This window comes from Chroicocephalus ridibundus, chromosome 1 (genome assembly GCF_963924245.1).
Source record: "Chroicocephalus ridibundus chromosome 1, bChrRid1.1, whole genome shotgun sequence".
Lineage (NCBI taxonomy): Eukaryota > Metazoa > Chordata > Aves > Charadriiformes > Laridae > Chroicocephalus > Chroicocephalus ridibundus.
Genome location: NC_086284.1, coordinates 215,509,041 through 215,530,542, shown reverse-complemented (window position 1 = coordinate 215,530,542; position 21,502 = coordinate 215,509,041). Strand labels below are relative to the sequence as shown.

Here is a 21,502-nt window from a genome sequence, read left to right as displayed (position 1 = left end):
TTAAGTAAGATTTGAGCTGCAGGCTCTCCAGAGATTGAGTTTTCTTGGGAAAACTACACACACACATACACAATGAGACATCAGGTGGTGGCACCAAGGGAGGAGAAAAGAAGGAGGTATTAGTAAATCTATTGATACACTTTTTATTGACCTGGTTGAACACAAGAAATTCGGCAAGGAGCATGTTGGTGTTCCCCTGAGCTCACTGAGGATCTGTAGTTGCTGCTGTAACGTGAATATATATTTTTTGAAAACTGCTCAGACTCCTGGGAGTTGCGGAAGAAAAGCTAGATATCTAAGACAGGACTTTGCTATAAGCTTCAATTTAACTAGAATTCTGCCCTATGTAGTTTCCAAGAATGCATCTTACTTTTACAGTAGCATCTTTGGTGGGTATTCAAGGAGCTTTAATTTTTAAGAAGGTTGTTCTTGTATGGATAAATCCAACCGTGTGAAGAAACTTTTTGACTTCGGGTGCTATTTAGCGGAGAACTACGCAGACTTTGATAATTGAGATTACTGCCTTCATAGTGTTTGCCCACAATAGCTGAATAATGGGGTTCATTAACCTCCCATTCGTAGGCATATCCAAATTGTTTGCCTCTAGCCTTGGCTCCTTACGTGTGGCTGGGGAGGAAAGGATTGGCTTTTTATTGACTTGTCAAGCCGTAGCTTTGCATTACCGGCCAAGTAGCTCATGACCCATTCCATTTATTTCACTGTTTTGTGGTGGGGAAACAGGTAAAGGAATCCTGCTGGAAGCCCCTCCTTCCGCACGTTTTTATGAATAAGAGCAGTGTTTGGAGCAGTTAAGGCACCGTGACCAAATCCTCCGAAAGACGTAATGCAAGCAGCATGGGGCTATTGTGGGACACAGCTGTGGGCGGTGTTGGTTACCCTGCGAGACGTTGCTTATTCAACACAAAGCTCTGGAGGAGAACTTATTGTGGAATTAAATAGGAGGGAAAAAGTGATACTTCAGGGAGAAAAATGTAGAAGGGTAAACCACTGTTTGGGAAAACTAAACAATAGAATCCGGGCAGCGAAAGTCTGTGTTTATTGCAGGACTAATGGGTATCCCAATTATTTTACAGTGTAGCACTTAGCAGAGAAAGACCATGTTAACCGTCCGTTAGCAGAATTAACGCTCTGGGTGTCAATCCAGCTTTGGCTGTAAGACAGAACAGAGCATATTATGGTGAAATCATTTTTGATATGATCAATAGACCACCTAAGTGAGGAGGCAGAGCAATGAAAAATGATCTTGCTCCTCTCCGAGGCTGCAGAGGTGCGCTTAAGGAATTCCAGTGATCTTTACAGCTTCCATAAATCTTTGTGCGTGTGTGTTTGTGTGTATATACGTACCTGCATTTTTCTGTTCTGTAGTCTTTTAAATTTTAAGAGCTGGAGGACTGATTTTTCAATGCCTTTTTAAATGCTGAATGTATTTTAATGAAGATATTGTCTCGGGTATGATTCATATCCCTTTCCCGATTGTTCTTTTGAGTGTAACATATTGGCCCCGATCCTGCAGTAAAATCCCCATGTGTGGTCTTGTATCCATCCAGAAGTCTCGTTCCCTTCGGTGGAGGTTCCCCAGCCTCTCCCTTGCTGCAGGATTGGAGCTTTTACATGGAAAAAAAACAACCACCACCTTGTAGAATACCGTATCCATTTTACCAAAACAAGTAAATAATCATTTTTGTTCATATTTCTAAAGGTGATTTAGAAGAGGGGTTTTTCTTCATTGAGCATGAGTTATTTCCAACTTTAGATGTAGCCTTTAGTTTTTTCTTCCTTTTTTTTTTTTTTTAATTACTGAAGCCACCCCAACTAATTATTCATCCTGTTTATGGTAGGTGGTAGGCTGTGGCAAATTATTTTCATTTTGCTGCTGGCCACAATGGGTGATGACTCCAAAAGTGAATCTGTAAAAAGGCTTGAGTCATTAGAAAATGAAACAACTTACTGTGAGATTCTTTGATTTTACTGCTTATTGCTCAAGAGTAAAAAAAATGTATACTGTATACCACGATTAGAAAAAAAACATACTTCAGGCAGGTTTAGACACATAAGTGAATTGCTTGTGTAAATGAGTATGAGCAGCTGCCCTTATAAAGCACAACAGAAACCGATCAAATATGTGTGAAAGATTAGAAAAGCAGATGGGTATTTGTTTAAAAAGTAGGCTTTACCACCATAGAAGATGGCTGCAAGAGAAAGGTACTGATTTCTTCTTGTCTTTGACAGAAGTGCTTCTTTTTATTCACTTTTTTATTGAAGTTTTTAAACTTCTGCACCTTGGGTGTAGACTCAAGGATCCGTGTTATGGTTCCTGGGAGCTGGACGTGGACAAGAGCACTGTAGAGAAGGAGCCATCCGTAGAGAGAAAAGAAAAAGATGGTCCTACCAACAAAAGAATTTGTTGAGGTTGTCCTATGAGCAATTGATGTGTAGCTGTACAGAGCCTCCAGGTTCAGGTTCTTACAAAAACATTTGTCAGTAACAAGCTGAAAAAATACAGTTTTAGAGGTTTCTAAACCATGGTGGCATGATTTTTTTGGCAGTTAATAGAATTCCTATTCTACACTAGTTCCCATTGAAGAGGGTAGATGTAGGACTGGTTGATGAGCAAGCTTCTAGATCGTGCATCCCATAATGTTTCCCAAAAGAAATGACAATAAAGGGCAGTTTGCAAGGAAAACATAAGAGAAAGTTTGCAAAGAGCTCACGAGCATAAACACGTTTTACCAGCTTCTGGTTTTGCTGTTGAGAGCTCAGCAGAAGGGGATAATGCCAGGTGGTTTTCACATTGAAGCTCTGAGCAGCTTGTTATTGATGATAAGAGAGAAAAGAAGATGAAAGATACCAAGACGCCACGCTACCAGCTCAGTTTTGTTTTGTCAGACTGGCAATGAACCATCCGGAGATGTAAGTCAGAATGGTGAGAAAGAATGGGAAGGAGATTTAGGAGTCATCGGCAGAAAGGTGTTTGTGGTTGTTGGGAGAAATACCCTGGTGTAATAGATACAGAGGGCGGACGCCAAGGGCAGAACTCTGTTTCACTTAAAGTAATGGAAAAATAAACAGTAGGAAACCTGTAATTCAATTTCAAGAGTGCAAATGTCCATAAACCAAAGGAGTTACCTAGAAATGTCAGCTGGACTGAAGACCTAATGGATTCAGAAGTGGTGATTGCTGCCTGTGGGAGGGGGGCACTTGTACGAAATGGCTACAGAATTGTGTGAATAATTCGTTCCAAAAGGGTGCTGGGAGTAAGCATCGGACCTCTAGGAGAAAAGGACGGTTAGCAAAGAAGTTACGTCTTCAAGGCAGGAGATGGTGAAATCAGGCTTGAAGTCAAGCTGAATTAAATGTTGCAAAGGATATTGAGCAAATAGGAAAAGAAGGGGAGAAGGAGGACCATGGAAATGAAGACAGGGAGAAGATGAAGGATAATATATCTATACATATATATTTTTATATATATATATATATATATATGAGCCAAGAACAGAAAGAATACTTTCCTTCTGATCCTGTGTTCATTCTCTCCTTCACTGAGAACTAGGACAAGACGGAGAACAGCAGTGGATTGACAGCAATGGAAATTACCATAATGAATTGGGAAGCAAAATAATAGGGACCTTTACCACTGAAGTCAAGGAGTGGGATAATCTTTCTCCCAAGCTCTAGAAGAAATTGGTTGTGAATTCGCAGACTCGGTGACAAGTGATTTTTAATACATTTCTTTTCATTTTAAAATGCAATGGTTGTTAAATCTGTTTCTAATAAATAATATAATAAATGGAAGTGCTGAAGAAGGGAAGAGAGGGAAAGCGATCTGGAGACGCGGTGACTACAGTGCGCGGAATTATAAAACAAATTTTGGAGGAAGAGCTGATTAAAGGCTTGGAAGTAATGGAATAAAATACAAAATGGAAGTAAACCATGCTAATAGGCTTGATAGCAATCTTTGATAAAGCAACTGATTTTGTAGGTTAGCCTGGTCCAGTTGGCAGTCCCTGCGAGGGATGTGGCTGGCAGTGGCTGATTTTTTGCCATGCGTCTCAAGTATTTGTTTCCACCACCAATGCTGAGAGCAGCTGCCTCCACCTTCCAGTGCAGAGTGATTTCTCCTGGACTGAAGCAGCAGTTGCTGGGTGAGGATCGAATCAGTTCCCCTCCAAGGGAAGGTCTCAGCTGCGGTGAAGGCGAGGTGAGACACTCGCACGCGTGTAGCTGGAATAAAGTTGGTATCCGTCTTAACCATTGAAAGAAGGAATGATCTCTTCTGGATGAATAAAAGATGGCAAACCCGAGCTGGATTGCAGGAAAACGTTTAATACTATCACACAGGACATTCACAGTGAAGCTGGCAAAGACGGGATTAGCAGAGGAACTGCTCAGTAGGAAGGAACTAGCTCAAAGGAAGGCAGCAACCAAGAGTTGTAAGAGAGATTGTCGAACCAGAGAGGAGGTTACTGGCCAACACGCTCAAGGAGGTATTTCAGGACGGGCTTGATTTAATAATTTCATTGAAAATTTTGTCACAGAAGGAGGTAGAACACCAATGCCTTTTGTTGGCAGTGAGGTTGAAGGACCATGTCAGTACAAATGAGGGTCTGATGATTGTATGGAAAGAACTGAATCTTCTTGAATAGAAGGGAAAAAGTGGTATTTAATTCAGTAAATGAAAAGTTACAGTTAAGGCTTTGCATTTGAAGTGTACCAGTAGAAAGTTCAGCCAGAGGTAAAGAGCTGGTCAGTAGGTGTATCACTCCCCTACGTGCATTCAGTGGGTGAGGGATCATTAGTTGATGACAGAGTTGCCAACACGATACAAGTGTGACCGTAGGATGCGTTGCAAGAGGTAATTTTAACAGAGATAGTGGAAGCATCTGGGCCATCGTATGAGAACCTGTTGATACTTCATCTGAAATGCTATATTAAATTTTTGAAGGCAGCTTGTGTTCAGGAAGGATGAATTGGGAAGAGCAGGTGCAGAGGAGCGCTCGGAGCGCTGTTAGGGGGAGCTTGGGGAGTCTGTGTCATGGAGAGGAGAGGAGAGCAACTTTGTGTGTTTAGTCTAGCATGTGAAGAGAGGATATGGTTGCTGGCTACAAATACATCAGGCAAGTAAACATTTTGGAGGGAGAAAGCTATTTAAGCTAAAGAACAATGTTGGCACACAAACAAATGGGAATTAATTGGCTATGAATGTAGGCTGGAAATTAGAAGAGGCTGCTCTGCCACCAAAGCAGTGAGATCCTGGAACAGGGTAATGGTGGGGACAAAAAGATTAACCGGTTTTAAAATGAAACTCAATAAACTTGTGAATGGGATTAGGTGACACGATGCCTGCAAAATCACTAGACTCGTTTGTCCAGGAAGGGATGCTTGCAGGGTTTTGCTGTAGTGGAGAAATGGAGAATGGGCTGTTGAGTTCCATGTGCACCATTGAAAGTCAACACGCTTACGTGGAAGTCGTGCCATTTGTATGAGACCAGGCAGCGTCCACAAAATGGATGGTATCTTGGAATAAGTGTTCAAAGTTCATTTTCCTTGACAGAGAAGAACAGTGTAGTAAAGGCAATTTATCACATGATTTTTTTATTTTATTTTTTTTTTTAAATTTCAAATTTAAGTACTGAAGTCTTTTCACTTGCAAAATTGCTAGGGGCTCCGCTGGAGATTTCATACGTTTTGGCACCCTGCAAACGCATGAGCTGGTCATAGCGTGTATTTGTGGAGCTCGTATTTGCCAATACGACTTGTTTGCACAGACGAAAATATTCAGCAGGGCATAAGAGATAAAAACTAAATTTCCCTTTCTAAAAGTAATATGGGAATTAGTCTGCATTACAGAGCTTAAATTACACTGATTCTCCTCCAGGGTTGGAATAAAATTTTCAAAATCACCTCTAATCTGTGAAGAATCTAAACCATATGGAAATCTTCCTAATTCCCCTAGGTGTTTTTGACACTCTTACCCATAGGTCTTAGCGTATTTCTTTTTTTTCTGGTGCAACGATCTCAGTTCCAGGTGTGAGATTTTTCAGTAATAAAGCAGTTAGGCCACTTAACTTTCTAGCATCAAGGGATTTATATTGATAAGGGAATATCAATACTAATAGATTATAATATCACTTGTAATAATCCGGGTGAGTTGTACTAGTTTTAATTATGTCAGTGCAGTTGATGGTGTCATTTCCCTACATACAAAGACCCCTTTAGCTCCTGCTCCTTGCTTAAAAATGGGTCACGGGTTCAGAAAAGAATTAGGACTTTTCAAATGTCATTTTTCCTTTAGGCAGAGCGTGTGTGAAACAGCTTCTTTGGAGCTCTACCTCCAAGAAACAAAGAGCCCTGTGATTTTTTACTAGACCTTTCGAAGTACTGATGCAGCATTTTTTTTGCAGCTCATCACCCGTAGCAATCATTCAGCTCTGTGCCTCATACCCTATTTTTGAAAAGCCCTTTCCTTTCGGCGGACATGTCTTTTCCCCGTGTTTATATGAAGCAGTCAATGGGGCTTTCAGCCATAAGGATCAGAATGAAATCAAATAAATTACTTCCAAAGATAGGAAACCATTCCACACCTTGGAGCCTCATTTTGCTCCAGATGTAACGTGTTAGCGGCTCATGCCAGTTAGAGCCAATTATAAATCAACTGACCTGGCGCGACACTTAAAATCTTGGTAGAATTTGCACTTTGCCTGCAAGCCGACTCTTGGGTTTCGTCCTGTTTGGGTTTGGTTGTGTAGCTGTGAACGGGGTGATTGCCCCGGAGTAATGGTGAAAGTGGGTTTTCATTCACTCTACCATTATAAAGAGGTGTATCGGTGCGTGCATTCAATTCTAAAGGCACCGAGGTTCTGTAAGAAATACAGCTCCTAGCATTTAAAAAGAAATCCAAAATGAATTTAGGTCGGACACAACCAGATACACGATGTTTACATTAATTCTGGGGTTTTTCTTAAAGGGAGTGGTAACCTTAGTTATGATTTATGGAAGCTCTTATTACCACATCTATTCCAAGGGTTTTCTCACACCCCTTCAGTCTGGAGGAACTATTTTGATTCAAAAACAACTTTTAATTGACTTTTTCTCTTCCAGTGTAGAACGTGTTTGTGCGACAATGCCAGGCAGCCTGCAGAGAAGCGTAATTCTTGTCTCAGGGCTCTGAGTGTGTTGCTGGTGGTTGATGTTCATTTGTGTTTGATTATTAATCCAGCCTCAGTTTTAGATTTCTTGGATTTTGGAGAGTGGAGTGAAACTTTGTCATATCTAGTATTGCACTTAGAGACTTCTAATACACAAGCACTGATGTTGGAAGCCTATGAGAAGCACATTTAGGAAAGAAGGTAATGATACGTGTATGGTGATGTCCAAACGTAGAGCTCAAATCTAGCAGGGACCTGGGGACCAGGAGGATCGAAGCTTCGCTGTAGTGAGTACCGCCTACTTGCAGTGTGCTGTGTGCCTCATAGAGCTCATAAATCTTGCCGTCATTTACATAGTGTTTTGATATCAGGTTTCTTTCCAAGTCTGAAGTAACATTAATTATTAGTTGTGGGATCGCTATTTCCCTTTGATTTCTCCCCACCTCCATGTTGCCGTGTATGCAGCCCCTTCTTCAGGAGGGAGGACAGGCTAAACCACCCTCGCTGAGATTACTCCATCACCTCTAATGTTGTAGCACAAAGCCATTCATTTCTCCACTCCGGACTCTAATGTCTCTGAACTTCATTAGCCCAAGGGAGTGGTAGGCCCAAGCGTGCTCCGAAATGCCGATCTCATGTTTTGATAACTGAGCTCTAAAATCAAGATAAACAAGCTGCCCTATATACTGAACATGTCCTAATTGCAGACTTCAAGCAAACCAGCCAATCAATGAGTCTGTGTCGCCCGCTAATGAATATTTGTAGTTTTGGAAGATTTCACATGTGATGTTCCGTGTAGCTTCTGCAGTTATTAACAGAGTGGCTTCGAAGACCCTGTTCAGAAGAACCTGCCTTTATCTAGCCCAAGAAACTATGTAATTTAATTTCATATGTTAGTTGGGCATGGTCACTCTTATTCAAATTATATTAGCTAATACTTCTTTAAAACTGTTTACACTCTGTGCAAAGTTGTGTTTAAAATCCTATTAGCTAATACATTTCCTAGTCTAGACTCGAGGAGGGTTGACTCCCTGAAGAACTCATAGCATGACTTTGTTTACTTGCAGGGGGTAGAAGAGGGAGGCAGGGAAAGAAGGGGTAATGATGTTTGAAACCACCCAAATGACTTTTGTGGTGCCAAATATTTTGCCGTCTGTCCCTCTCCTTGCTTTTGTTGTTGCTAAGATTTATTTTTTTTTTTTTTATTGAGAGTTGGCTCTCAAGTCGTGAGGGTGACTTTGCAAACCATGGGAGTATTGCCACCAAAGTCTTAGGCGTTCAGCGTGGGGAGCCAGGGCTCGCTGTAGGAGCAGTGAAAGGAGGAAGGCGCAAAAGGAGCATCTGAGTTGGGGTGGCCAGTCTGGCAGGAGCCCCAGGGAGCCACGCGCTAAGACTTTCATTGAACCAGAAACACATCACGGACACTCAAGAGCCAAAGAGAAAGCTTTCTTCATGGGAGATAACAGTAGATTTTCGGATGTACGCCGCAAACAGGAGAAATAGGCTGGGTTTTGTGTGTAGGTTGCTCCGAGGATGGCCTCATAGTCCCAGGATTTACTTCCTTCCGCAAGTCGCAGCCAACATAAATTAGGAGTCCTGTACTTTGACTCACAGTCTAGCACCTTACTGACAAGTATAAAGAGCCTGAGCTCCCAGATCAGGCACCTGAAGCAATCACTAAGACCTGAAGTGGTGTGAATGTTCTAAGTGTTGCTGACGGAAAATCATCTAACGCCTTTTAGATTCTGCCCCACTCCAAGTTTCTAAACTTCCTTGGTCTTGGTTTTCTTCCCCTGGTCAATCACAGTAGATCTCAGAAGGTAGGTGTGATGCTACAGTTGGCAGGCGAGGCAGGAATACCAAACCCATTGCTCTGTTTCCTTTTACTAAATCTGTTTTTACTATAGCTTGCCATCGTTCTGATTTAATAGTTCAAGTGGCATATCTTGGGAGAAAAACACTTAGTATCTCAGCCAAGCATTAAATACTGTAGAAGTCCAAGCCTTTCTCAAACGATGGCTTAGATTATTGACTTGAAATGCAGACAATGTCTCCACTCGTAGTGATACTGCCTTTTGAATACCATAAGAGAGCTGCAGTAAACTCTACAGTTGAATGTAAAATTCCCATTGATGGTGGAGCTGGACTTTCCTGGTTCTCAGGATTTGTGGGAATTTGATTTTCGTTGTGGTTTTCCTACTGATGTCTCTGCTTTTTGCTTTCTTAAGATCTCCTCTGTGGAATGTCTAACCTTTCTTTAAATCGCCTTCTTCCTACAGTCCCGTCACAAATCACTTGCGCTCCCACAGTTACCATTCAAATATAAATAAGTTAGTTAAACGATTTACCAAAATATGGTAAAACAAATAGACCTATCCTGTGTTTTGTTTGAGGGGTTTTTTTTTTTGTTTTGTTTTCTAAAACATCCTTTTCCTTCTCTATGTTTCTAACATAGAACCTTACGGTAAGGGCTTTTTCTGTCTTGTCCGTTAAATTGCATGCACATCAATAACACTGTGTATCAACATTCATTAATAAACGTCGGGTCCTTTATGTATTCCCCATTCCTGGGCAAGATTATTCTATACTGTGTATTTACTAGAGCTACATCCTGTCTACTTCAGCTACTCGAGTAAGTAGCAATATTTTAACTGCCGAGTATATCGTGTGCGTCATTTATTTGTCCTGACTAGATCCACTGCTGGTTTCATAAACATTTGGGGAAAGAAATACCAAACTAGCAAATATTTGGAGAACCCCCTAATGTAGGATCTTAAGAGGATGATATGGTCTCGCAGTTTGAAGATTAAAATCAGTGCTGTTCACAGCTGATTAACTTTCCTTTCTAATATTTCCCACAAATTGAGCTAATGTAATAAAACTTAACGAAACAAGGTTTAGTAAAGCCACAGAGAATATTTCTCTGACAGCGAGCCATAGAGTGGTTCAGGCTGTCGTGGTGTTCACTTCGTAATGGCTCTGTGCTTTATCCTGTCCCATGGATGGATGCAGCAATGACAACAGTCCTTGTGTTGAGTTGAAACGGCCTCTTTGGTGGTTCAAAGGTGATGTGAATTAGCTGCACTGTATTTTCTTTATGTCTAGTCGGTGATCGATCGTTGCTTTCTTTCCCATCAGCTCTTAACAATTCACATTTTTGGTCCTACAGAGTCATCAGCAAAGTGGTGCCAGCTCCAGAGGCCAAAAATTCTACTCCTGTGAGCCGACCCAAAACGCCTCCACCCGTGCCGTCACCAGTACCAGCTCCCGTTCATGTCACCCCTCCTCCAGCTCCAGCTCCTCCTCCTCCTCAGGCTACCGTCTCGCCGGTCCTGATCCCACCGCCCTCTCCAGCCGTCTCCGCAGCAGGAGGCTCCAAAGCTCCGGTTAGGAGCGTGGTGACCGAGACCGTCAGTACTTACGTGGTAGGTAACACACTCTGCACTGTGTCCCAGTGCCAGTGACATTCATCTCTTGAATTGTTGGGCTTCTGGGTGAACACAGCATCTCAAACTGATGGTACCTGGACTTGTGATGTTGCTCTCTGTTAAGCTGCTCTATCGAGCCCGTGCTTCCATGCATATGTTTTGAGGAGTTAATAACTTAATTAAAACTCTGCTACTTGGACTGAATTTTTTCTGTGTTTCCAGCTGAATGTTTAAGTTTCTTCTAACAAGTCCAGTTATATCCCACTTGGTATTTTCTGCTAACTGAGTGAGAGCATTTATTTTTGGAAGTGAAGATTTTTTTATAGATGCTTTCGTAAGCACTGAATTGAAACCTCAAATGTCAAGCTTTCCATAGATTTTGCTGTCAGTCAGGTAAAGTACAAAGCCCTCATACAACATCAAGAATTTTGACTCATTTGAAATGTGTAGAGTCCACTAATCTCTTTTCTGGTTTCTTCAACATACAGAAATTGCAAATGTTTGTGCATCTCAGAAAGTCTGTAGATAGTTCGTAAGTCTGCAGTTCATTAGTCTGTCTGACATATGCTTGGAACTTGGCCTCTGTCTGGTAGCATTAAGACTTCTTCATTCCTTTAGAAAAGTCTCCCATCCAACATGATCTAGGAACTGTGTTCTCTAAAAGAACACCTGCTTTAGATGCAATGTAAAATGGAAGTCCTGACCGTTTCTGGTCTTTGAAGAGCAGCAGATGCCATTAACCATGGCATCAGTGGTATTATCACAGAATCGCTGAATGGTTCGGGTTGGAAGGGACCTTAAAGATCACCTAGTTCCACCCCCCTGCCCTGAGCAGGGACACCTCCCACTAGACCAGGCTGCTCAAAGCCCCATCCAGCCTGGCCTTGAACACCTCCAGGGAAGGGGCAGCCACAGCTTCTCTGGGCAGGCTGTTCCAGTGCCTCACCACCCTCACAGTAAAGAATTTTTTCCTGATATCCAATCTAAGTCTACCCTCTTTCAATATGAGGCCATCACCCTGTGTCTTATCATTTCACTCCCTGATAAAGAGTCCCTCCCCATCTCTCCTGTAGCCCCCTTTAGGTACTGGAAGGGGCTCTAAGGTCTCCCTGAAGCCTTCTCTTCTCCAGGCTGAACAACCCCAACTCTCTCAGCCTGTCCTCACAGCAGAGGGGCTCCATCCCTCTGATCATCTTTGTGGCCCTCCTCTGGACCCGTTCCAACAGGTCCATGTCCTTCTTGTGCTGAGAACTCCAGAGCTGGACGCAGTACTCCAGGTGGGGTCTCACCAGAGCGGAGTAGAGGGGCAGAATCACCTCCCTTGACCTGCTGACCACGCTGCTTTTAATGCAGCCCATCCCCATCCTCCCTCTCCTGGCTAAGTTCCAGCTTGGTTGGTGACACCTTGCTTATCTGCAGTGGGTAGCAGTTTAAAAATCTCACCATTTAAAACACCTGAAACTTGCTTTTGTTACAGTTCCCTGTGCTTTAATTCCAACATATGCGTGATTTTTCTCTTTTCTTTTTTTTTTTTTTTTATTTCTTGTTTTTATAATGATTCCTAGTGTAAATCTACCCTGCCATTTCTAATGGAAAAGGTGCTCTTCCCTGCTGGACTTCAACTATTGTATCGTGTTACTGGTTTCTATTTAAACAGCTGCTCCCTTTCACTCCCGAGTTGGTTACAGCACCAGACGGCTGCACAGAGGCTGCGCATGTCTTTAGGATGCAGGGTGCACATCCTCACCTCCTGTGGCACGGCCGTACATGCAGTGTCACTCTTACCTGTTACAGCAGTGCCCAGAAGCTTGGAAATTCACTCTAAAAAAGAAACATTTTCAAAAATACTGTACTGCATCCAGTTTTCTTCAGTGAACATTTAAAGCAAATAACTTTAGAGACGATGTTAATTTAAAGAAAACCTAGAACTTTTCCTAGGTACTTAGAATTGTAGAATCATAGAATTGTCTAGGTTGTAAGGGACATTTCGGATCATTGAGTCCAGCCATCAACCTAACTTTGACAAAACCATCACTAAACCATGTCCCTCAGCACCACATCTGCCCATCTTTTAAATACCTCCGTGGATGGACATTCCACCATTTCCCTGGGCAGCCTGTTCCAATGTTTGATAACCCTTTTGGTGTAGAAATTTTTCCTGATATCCAATCTAAACCTCCCCTGGCATAACTTGAGGCTGTTTCCTCTTGACCTATCACTTGTTACTTGGGAGAAGAGACCGACCCCCATTCGCTACAACCTGCTTTCAGGGAGTTGTAAGAGAGCGATACGGGTGATAACACCCTTAGCACCTTACGGAGAATTTAGAGGACGTGTAGACTCCATGTAGGCACATGTAGGCTCTTTCTTCAACATTACAGTTGAAACCAGGGCTTTACTCCGTCAGGATTCAACTATGTGCACAGGCAGAGAGATTCCTGATGCGAGACGTTTTATAAGTCTAAAAGCTGGGAGAGAGGATGGGGGAAAAGGGAGTAATTAATAACCGTTAGCCCCTTGCATGAAGGGAATCCAAGGCAGAGGATGATGAAATGGCTTTTGCCACATCGCATGGGAAAGCTCTTCTGGAGATAAGATTGGAGCCAGTGTGACAGAGGTGCACAACTCCCTTCTGCAAGGGAGGACAGGAGGATGATCTTATAGTTCAAAAAAAAAAAAAAGATATGATGTGGGATCTCCCTGTAGGATAGCATCTCAGTTAAGTGTGCTCTTATCATTAACTCTCGGCGGTTTGTACTAAAATAGCATTCGGCAATCATATACTGTCCCTCCTTCCGCGACCCTTGCCTCATTAAGGAATGAGAAGTTATGCAATATTTTTAACATCCTCATTCAGCGGCCCAAGTTCTTGTTTAACAAACAGGCAGTGGTTTCGATGCTTATAGACCACCCTGCCCCTCTCCAGCCCCGGAAAGCCTGAGGCAGGTAATTCTGCAGATGAACATCCCACCTGAAAAGCTGAGTTTGGATAAGTTAGAGCGTGTCTTCTAGAATCATAAAATTGTTATGATTGGAAGAAACCTTTAAGATCATCAGGTCCAACCATTAACCTAGCACTGCCAAGTTACTACTAAACTATGTCCGTAAGTGCCACGTCTACACATCTTTTAAATACCTCCAGGGATGGACATTCCACCACTTCCTTGGGAAGCCTGTTCCAATGCTTGACAACCCTTTCAATGAAGAATTTTTTCCTAATATCCATCCTAAACCTCCCCTGGCGCAACTTGAGGCCATTTCCTCTTGTCCTATCGCCTGTTCCTTGGGAGAAGAGACCAGCCTCCACCTCCCTACACCCTCCTTTCAGGGAGTTGTAGAGAGCGAGAAGGTCTCCCCTCAGCCTCCTTTTCTCCAGGCTGAACCACCCCAGTTCCCTCAGCTACTCCTCATCAGACTTGTCCTCCAGACCCCTCACCAGCTTCATAGAATCATAGAATGTGTTGGGTTGGAAGGGACCTTTAAAGGTCATCTAGTCCAACCCCCCTGCAGTGAGCAGGGACATCTTCAACTAGATCAGGTTGCTCAGAGCCTCATCAAGCCTGGCCTTGAATGTCTCCAGGGATGGGAGACATCAGTTTTGTTGCCCTTCTCTGGACACGCTCCAGCCCATAATGGGGGTGACATCAGGCAGCACCGCCTACAGCTGGCACCACCGGTGCCTGAAGCAGGCAGCACCCGCCTGCCAAGTGCCGATGCCGGTGCTGGAGCATGATCCCAGTCCCGTTGGGTTGCTCAAGCGGGTCGTAGCCTGAAAGCCCTCAGCATCGCTTCTCTGCAGCAGGATTGCCCCACAAGAAAGGGCTCCGGACCTTTTCAGAGGATGGACCTGCAGAGCAAATGCTTCCCTACCAACTTAAAATGACTTTGCAGATGTGAGATTCGACGCGTAGATAGGAATGATTCTTGCAATCAGTCAGCTCTAAAATCGGGTTTGTTGTGTGACACTGACTGTTCCATTTGGCTGTTGGGACGGGGGTTGTTCCCTGCTTAATATTCCTGGGCTTTGTATTTTCTAGTTTTAAATCACAAAAAAAAAATCAAGGGTTTAAGAGGAGTCAGTGGAGAGTGATGTGTTGGTTGCAGCTCTGGTACATTCCTATTGATTTTTCGGGAAGTGGTGTAAGATGTACAGACCACCGTGTAGCGACTTTTTTTTTTCCAAAACCATTCGGAGCTTTTCATCTACTACTTTTTAATATCATTTTTGTAATCTCTACAGATAGCAAAAAAATTATTGCCTTAGATATGTGTAAATGCAGTAATGCACAAAAGCTGAGAACGAAACAGTTTGCGTTTTTGAGATTCAGTGATAATGTGGAAATCTTCGTAAAGGGCTGATGAAATCAGGGCAACAACCCAGACATTTTGTACTTTGTATTGCTAATTGTGCTTCTTTGGGCGGATTTTGGGACATTTTGCATGTATGTTTTTACCAAAGAACTGTTAAAGAAACCACTTGAAATTTAAAAATCCAAATAATGGGTCTAGCAGGATATAAACATTAAAAAAAAAATCATAAAGCTCTGAATATGACAAATCCAGTAAGCAGCTGCCTAATACTGTAAATGATCTGCCTCTCTTGTTTCGTTTACCCTTTAGTAAATTGTACTGTGACATAAATGTCATAAGGGGAATGGAAAGTTACTCAGTAACAACTTTTTTTATATCCTGATCTTATCAGCTAGTTGAAGTTGAAGACTTTGGCTAATAAGTAATACGGCGATATATACCCATGGCGCTGTGTATTTTACGTGCATCTAAGGCTGGTGTCTTACGCAGGAGGCTGCCGTTGCTCCGTCTTGCCATTAACTGGGTAGAATTTAAAAAGTCGGGATAATATAGACAGAGAAGGAATTGTGTCCCGCAGCCCTGGCTGCTATACGTGAGTGCCTGTGCTGAGGTCAGGGTGGTACAACTGGCTTTACTGGTTTACAGGACAATACAGGAAAACGCCTGCTTTTGTCAGCGTAGGAAAATAAGTTAAAACATACCGCTGAGCGCTTACAATTAGAGAATTCATAAATCACAACGGTGGCCGCCGAATAGCTTTGTGGGATTAGCAAAAAACTTACTTTATTTAAAAAAAAAAAAAACAAAAAACAAAAAACAAAAAACCAATGTCGATTTTGCTGCCTGCTCAGCCCTGCAAACCAACTAACTTGCTTTTTTCTTTGCACCAGATCCGAGACGAGTGGGGTAACCAGATCTGGATCTGCCCTGGCTGTAACAAGCCAGATGATGGCAGTCCAATGATAGGTTGTGACGACTGCGATGATTGGTATCACTGGTAAGTCGCTCTCCTCCATCCTATTTTGCCGTTCCCTGGCAGATTTAGGGCTATATTATTAAAAAAAACACCTCTTTTTTTTTTTTCTTTACGGTTCGTGACGCTGGGAATGTTTGAATGGTTTTGCTGCGTCCAATTTAATAATCTGGAAGATATTTTTGTCTCGGCTTCTCTGGAATTTGAAAAAGCAGATTTTAAGAGTTACTTCTTAATTAACGGGCATTGGTGATAGCAGTTGTTTTTGAAACTGCTGGGAAATATTGCTGATTCCGGTAATTTTGCGAGAACTACAGGATTATGAGCATAGTGTATACAGATAGACATTTTAAATTACAAAGCATTGTCTGAAGAGTAATATAAATGTCAGCCCTTATAAAAGGCTTGGAGGGAATTAATTACGTTTTAGGCGTTTTCTTAAACAGCTACATAAAATCATAAGATTTTTTGCAGATGTGTTAAAGAAGTGTTTGAAATTCTTTTAAATCTAGCCTATTATACCTGAAAGTGCGCTCGTATTTTTCTGTTAAAATAACATTTTTTATCTGAGTGTCCTTTCGATACATTATTTTTGTTGTTGTTTCAAAGCAAGTGTTTTTCAGGTTTCTCTCCGCTCGTTATGTTCATTAAGATAATGATAATATAATTGCTATATTAATTTGAAGGCCAGAGCTTGTCTCCCATTGAAAAGTTTCGTTTCTTTGGGTAAGAAACAAAACCCGTGTTACTCCGCTGAGATCCCGCGATGCTTTTCTGTCCTTCCCAGGCCTTGCGTTGGGATCACGACTGCACCCCCGGAAGAGATGCAGTGGTTCTGCTCCAAGTGTGCCAACAAAAAGAAAGATAAAAAACACAAGAAGAGGAAGCACAAGGCGCACTGAGGACTCCGCAGCCGACTCGAGCCCCGCGCTCGCCGCCGCACCGACCCCATCACCGGGGTTGGGGGGGAACCCAGCCTGGGGCTGGGGACTCCGGAGTGAACTGGGGGCAAGGAGATGCTCTCCGGCAGCGGCCGGTTCCTTTCGCAGACCGGCCGAGCCCAAGGGGTTGGATTTTTGGTACATTCTGATGCTGTCTTTCGCCTACCGAGGGATATTTGCACAGAGCGCTATGAAGCCTTGGGTAATTCATGGTACCGCTCCCGCTCCCGTGGCTCGGCAGCAACAAAGATGAATGTTGTAAATACAGATATCTGTCCCATTCTTTCTCGATTTGTTATTAATCCCTCTCGAACCTTCGCAGTAAGGTGCTGAGAGGAGGAGAAAATGTAAATTGCAGTAAGTTGTAAACCGAGGAGACCTTCTGGAATGATTTCTGTAGTCTGGGTGCAGTTCAGCCTCTATTCCTGCTGAGCCAGATAATCATAATGTGGAAATAAAAAGTGGCTGGTAAATATTTTTGTGATGAGAATATATGAAGCTTTTTTCCTTGATTTTTAGTACTAACATAAAATAAACACGTTCAAGCTTTTGTGATATATCTTCTATTTTTTAAAAAAAGGAAAGTTTCTATTGTGTCGATTTTTTTCTCCCGTGTGAATTTATTTCGGTGGACCTGTAATATATTTTATACTTTGGGGTTTTGTTTTGTTTTGTTGGTTTTTTTTTAGTCTTTGTCAATGTACCTTTTCATTGCTTGTACATTTCATTGGTGTGTAAAAACACTTCCCATTAAAAAGATTTTTCACACGTGTGAATACCTGATATTTATAAAGTACTTTTTTTTTTTTTTTAATTATTGTTTAGGGCTTGAGGATTTTCATTCTGGTTTGCCTGAGAATACAAACCTAGCAGCTATTGAAAGCCCGTGCGACATAGGCCTGGCCTTATGGCTTTAAGGGATTGGCGAGCTCTGCCCCAGCGGTGCGTGCAGGAGGAGACGGCCAGCACCATAATTAGGCCTCGATTCAGATACTTAAACATGTGGTAACTTCTTAAGAAGTGAGTAATCCCATTGCCTTCAAGGAGCCTGTTCCCACACTTCGTTATACGTGTGCTTAAATGCCTTCGGAATTGCGAGCTCAGGCCAGGGGGCTGCGCACTTACAATGGTAGTTACAGCGTCTTAATCTGTAGCTGAGCCTTTTTTTTTTTTCTTTTTCTTTTTAGTGAGTTTGCCAAAAGGATCGGGCTCACGTTTAGATGGAGGAGATGCGGAAGAGCATTGAGGCCAGAAGGTGTGTTACTCTGCGTATCCCCTTGGAAAGACCAATAAAGTGAATATCAAATTGTATTCCCCATTGAAAACAAGGGGGGAATTGCAGAGGGGAAAAAAAAAAAAAAAAGGCAGTATTAGATGTTGTCGTGCAATGGGTCTCAGAGCTAAGTAAAATATAAGAATGAATCTGGAAAAAAAAAAAAAAACAACTTTTTTTTTTTCCCGAAGCCATAGGGAACATCTAGACTTCATTGATTAATTTGGGGATATTTCTACTTTAAGCCGTACGGTGAGAAACATCTGATGTTTGAGAATATGGCCCTTTAACCTGTTGCGCAGATATTAAGCGTTATTTTTTAAATGCATCCAAATTGATGTTAATGAGCGTGAATTAGTCATGTTTTTAAAAGTACCGGTTTAGTTAGGGAAATGAGGCTTTGCTGATAGAACTGTTAAATTGCAAATCAGTGGAGATATGGATGAAATTGGTTTATTAAAAGTGCGCTGTTACCTTCTTTGTTCAATGCCACCTCATTTATATTCCGTCCCTGCTAATTAGCAGTCAAGAAAGTTCTTGGGTTTGATTATTATTATTTTTTTTTTAATTTTATTTTGAATTGTTGAATGTTGCAAAACCCGATTCTTGTTTTTCTCCGCGTGTAATGTGCAGACAATACAAAAACCACAGTCTTTGGTCATTTCTGGTTGCAATAATAAAGAACTAGCTTTTGGTAAGTTGTTTATCCATTTCCTCCTCCCCTCCGTTAATCAGAACTTCTCACATTTAATCAACTAAATTATTCAAGGTGCCGTGGGAGGGCTGAACTTTGCCGTTCCGACGGCCGTTCAGCTATTTCTGTGCAAGCTTCTGCATTGCTGCCGCCGGGTTGGTTTCCTACCCTGGGTTTTATGATTTTATAAATGACCCCTGTGGCAATAAAACCAAAGCATCATTTTCAGGAGGCTTGTGTGGCTGACGGGATTAGTAACGGGAGAAGGGGCCCTTCACCTCCAGGTCATCAGTTGGAAGCCAGGCCTGGTCCGTGCAGAGCCTGCCTCCCCTTCCCCTTATGCTGGGGTGTATCAGGAATCAGTGCTATAAAAGAAAAGTTGGCTTCCAAAAATAGTTATCCCCTGAGCAGCCGTGTGGCGTGGACCTTCTTTACAGCCCCTTGTACCACCCAAGGCCCAGCTGCTTCCCCAGATGTTTGTATTTGCTACTGTAACTTCACGGGTTGTGTTTCTTCTTCATAAACTCTGCCAGAGTTAGGGCTGCTCCCGTGGTTCGCTGCTTGATTTTATGGGTGGGCATTTGCGTTCCTCTGAATCACAGAATCATAGAATGGTTGGAGTTGGAAGGGACCTTAAAGACCATCTCGTTCCAAACCCCTGCCCTGGGCAGGGACACTTCCCACTAGACCAGGCTGCTCAAAGCCCCATCCAGCCTGGCCTTGAACACCTCCAGGAATGGGGCAGCCACAGCTTCTCTGGGCAACCTCGGCCAGTGTCTCACCACCCTCATGGTGAAATCCATTATAGAATCCTGATAGAATCCATTAGGATTTGGGTTTTGGACACTGCTGTCCATGGGAAGAGGGCACGGCGGGTGGGTTGCAGGTTGGTTTGTGTCTACCACTTCATGGTAGACCATCAATGTCTCTGAATGGTTTTCCTGCCTTGAGAGGGCGGCTTCATCCAAGAGGAAAGTCCGTTGTGAGCGCTACCTCTGGAAAACACCTATTTCCATGGGTAGTTGGAGTAGAACTGCTTAAAAGTTTAGAAAGTAAAGAATTAAAGAATTTTCAGTGAGAAAACAACTCACCATCTACCCGTGGTGTACAGAGAAGACACAGAATTTTCCCACCTTTACCGATACACCGTATGTAGTGGATTTATGCAGTACAGCCAGGATTGGTAGCGAATATTCAAGAAAAGAACGTAAAAGCTATTCCGTGAGAAAAGCTTGTTGAATCCTGCCTTTACTCTGGGGCCAGATTATTATCTGGAGTCAGTTGGGAGTCAGTTGGAGCTGTGTCAGTTTACACCAGCCCAGGAGCTGCCCGCTCGCACGGCCGACGTTGGGGCTGGGGAGCAGCTCCCTTTATTGTGAAACAAGGCAGGGGTTGGGGTTTTTTTTTCATCCTTTTTATCCCGTAAATCCTCCTTTAGGGCAGGCTGTGCCTGCGGGTCGCTGGAGAAAACGGCCGGGCTGGCTGCTCGCTGCAAAGCGTGTTAGTCATTAGGCAAAATCGCAACTTCTTAATGAGTTTTACACCCCGAAAACCCCATGGCGTTAATATCGAGACGGTGAGCACAAAGCTCAGAAATCGAAGAAACTATCGCGACTAGTGATTTTTATTGGGAGGGCAGAGATATAAATGCAGAGCATCCATCCCCGGAGTGCCGGGGATGCGCTTTTCCTGAGATAATCTTCCTTCGGGGTTGTATGTGGTGCTCAAAGCATCCTTGCTCTGCTTGACAAGGTGTTTCTTTTCCTGAAGGTGTCCACAGCTAAGTACAGTGAGGATCTTTATGCTCCGCAACTGATTTGTGATTCCAAATGTCCTGGAAGAGAAAGGGAATAAAAAAAAAAACCCTGAATCGGAGGGTATCAGAGCCTGCTGACTTTGTCTGGGCTTTCCAGAGATAAAATATAGTGTATTACTTCGCTGTATCACCTAAACCTTCTTTGTTCTCCTTTCAATAGGACGATTAAACAAAGACCTACTAACCAAATTAAAGTATAAAATGAACGCTGAGATATGGAAACCTTGCCAGGAAGAATGTTAATGAATGAAGTTCACTAAAGGCATGCTGGCTAAGTTTTCAATACAAATAGTTTTATGGCCAATCTCTTTAGATCATAGCAGTTTTCTTTAGAAGTTTTAAGTCTCGAAAGTAGATGAGTTTCCTTCGCCAGGGAATGAATTAGATAATGCTCTGAATAAACTCCCTCTTCGCAGTCTTGTCAGTCATGCTGCTTAGGAAACTCTCCCTTTCTTCTGGGGACTTTCGGCTCAGCCGTAACCTAAAAAGTAGAAAGCTGCTACTAATCCCTGTGTGCTGTATGGCAGAGGAGGCTGTAACGGGAGATTTACGGCCGGCAAACAGCTCGTACCTGCCTGATGGGAGCAGAAACCTTTAAACGTGAGCCATGGCAGCTGATCCTGGTGGGCTTTCCCTCGAAGGTGCTCTTTCAGCCTGTTCAAGGTTTACGCTGGGTGAAGGTGGGGGACAGGCTTTTTAACAGGCCGTGTTACCATAGGATGAGGAGTAATGGCTTTAAACTAAAAGAGGGGAGATTTAGACTAGATATAAGGAAGAATTTTTTTACGATGAGGGTGGTGAGACACTGGCCCAGGTTGCCCAGAGAGGTGGGAGATGCCCCATCCCCGGAAACATTCAAGGTCAGGTTGGACGGGGCTCTGAGGAACCTGATCTAGTTGA

The 21,502-nt window shown here is 42.9% G+C and overlaps 1 protein-coding gene across 3 annotated transcripts in view; it reads left to right on the top strand.

The window, feature by feature from the left end:
* The window catches only part of TAF3 (TATA-box binding protein associated factor 3), a 127,204-nt gene extending 108,911 nt beyond the window's left edge, over nucleotides 1-18,293 (top strand). For 2 of the 3 annotated variants that reach the window (XM_063323653.1, XM_063323654.1), the window contains 3 exons: nucleotides 10,336-10,591; nucleotides 15,796-15,902; nucleotides 16,666-18,293. In XM_063323653.1, the coding sequence (XP_063179723.1) occupies nucleotides 10,336-10,591; nucleotides 15,796-15,902; nucleotides 16,666-16,780 (478 nt within the window). In that variant the 3' untranslated portion in view covers nucleotides 16,781-18,293. The remainder of the gene's footprint in view (nucleotides 1-10,335; nucleotides 10,592-15,795; nucleotides 15,903-16,665) is intronic. The other variant, XR_010069593.1, reaches the window with a different exon arrangement.
* The last annotated feature ends 3,209 nt before the right edge of the window (nucleotides 18,294-21,502 follow it).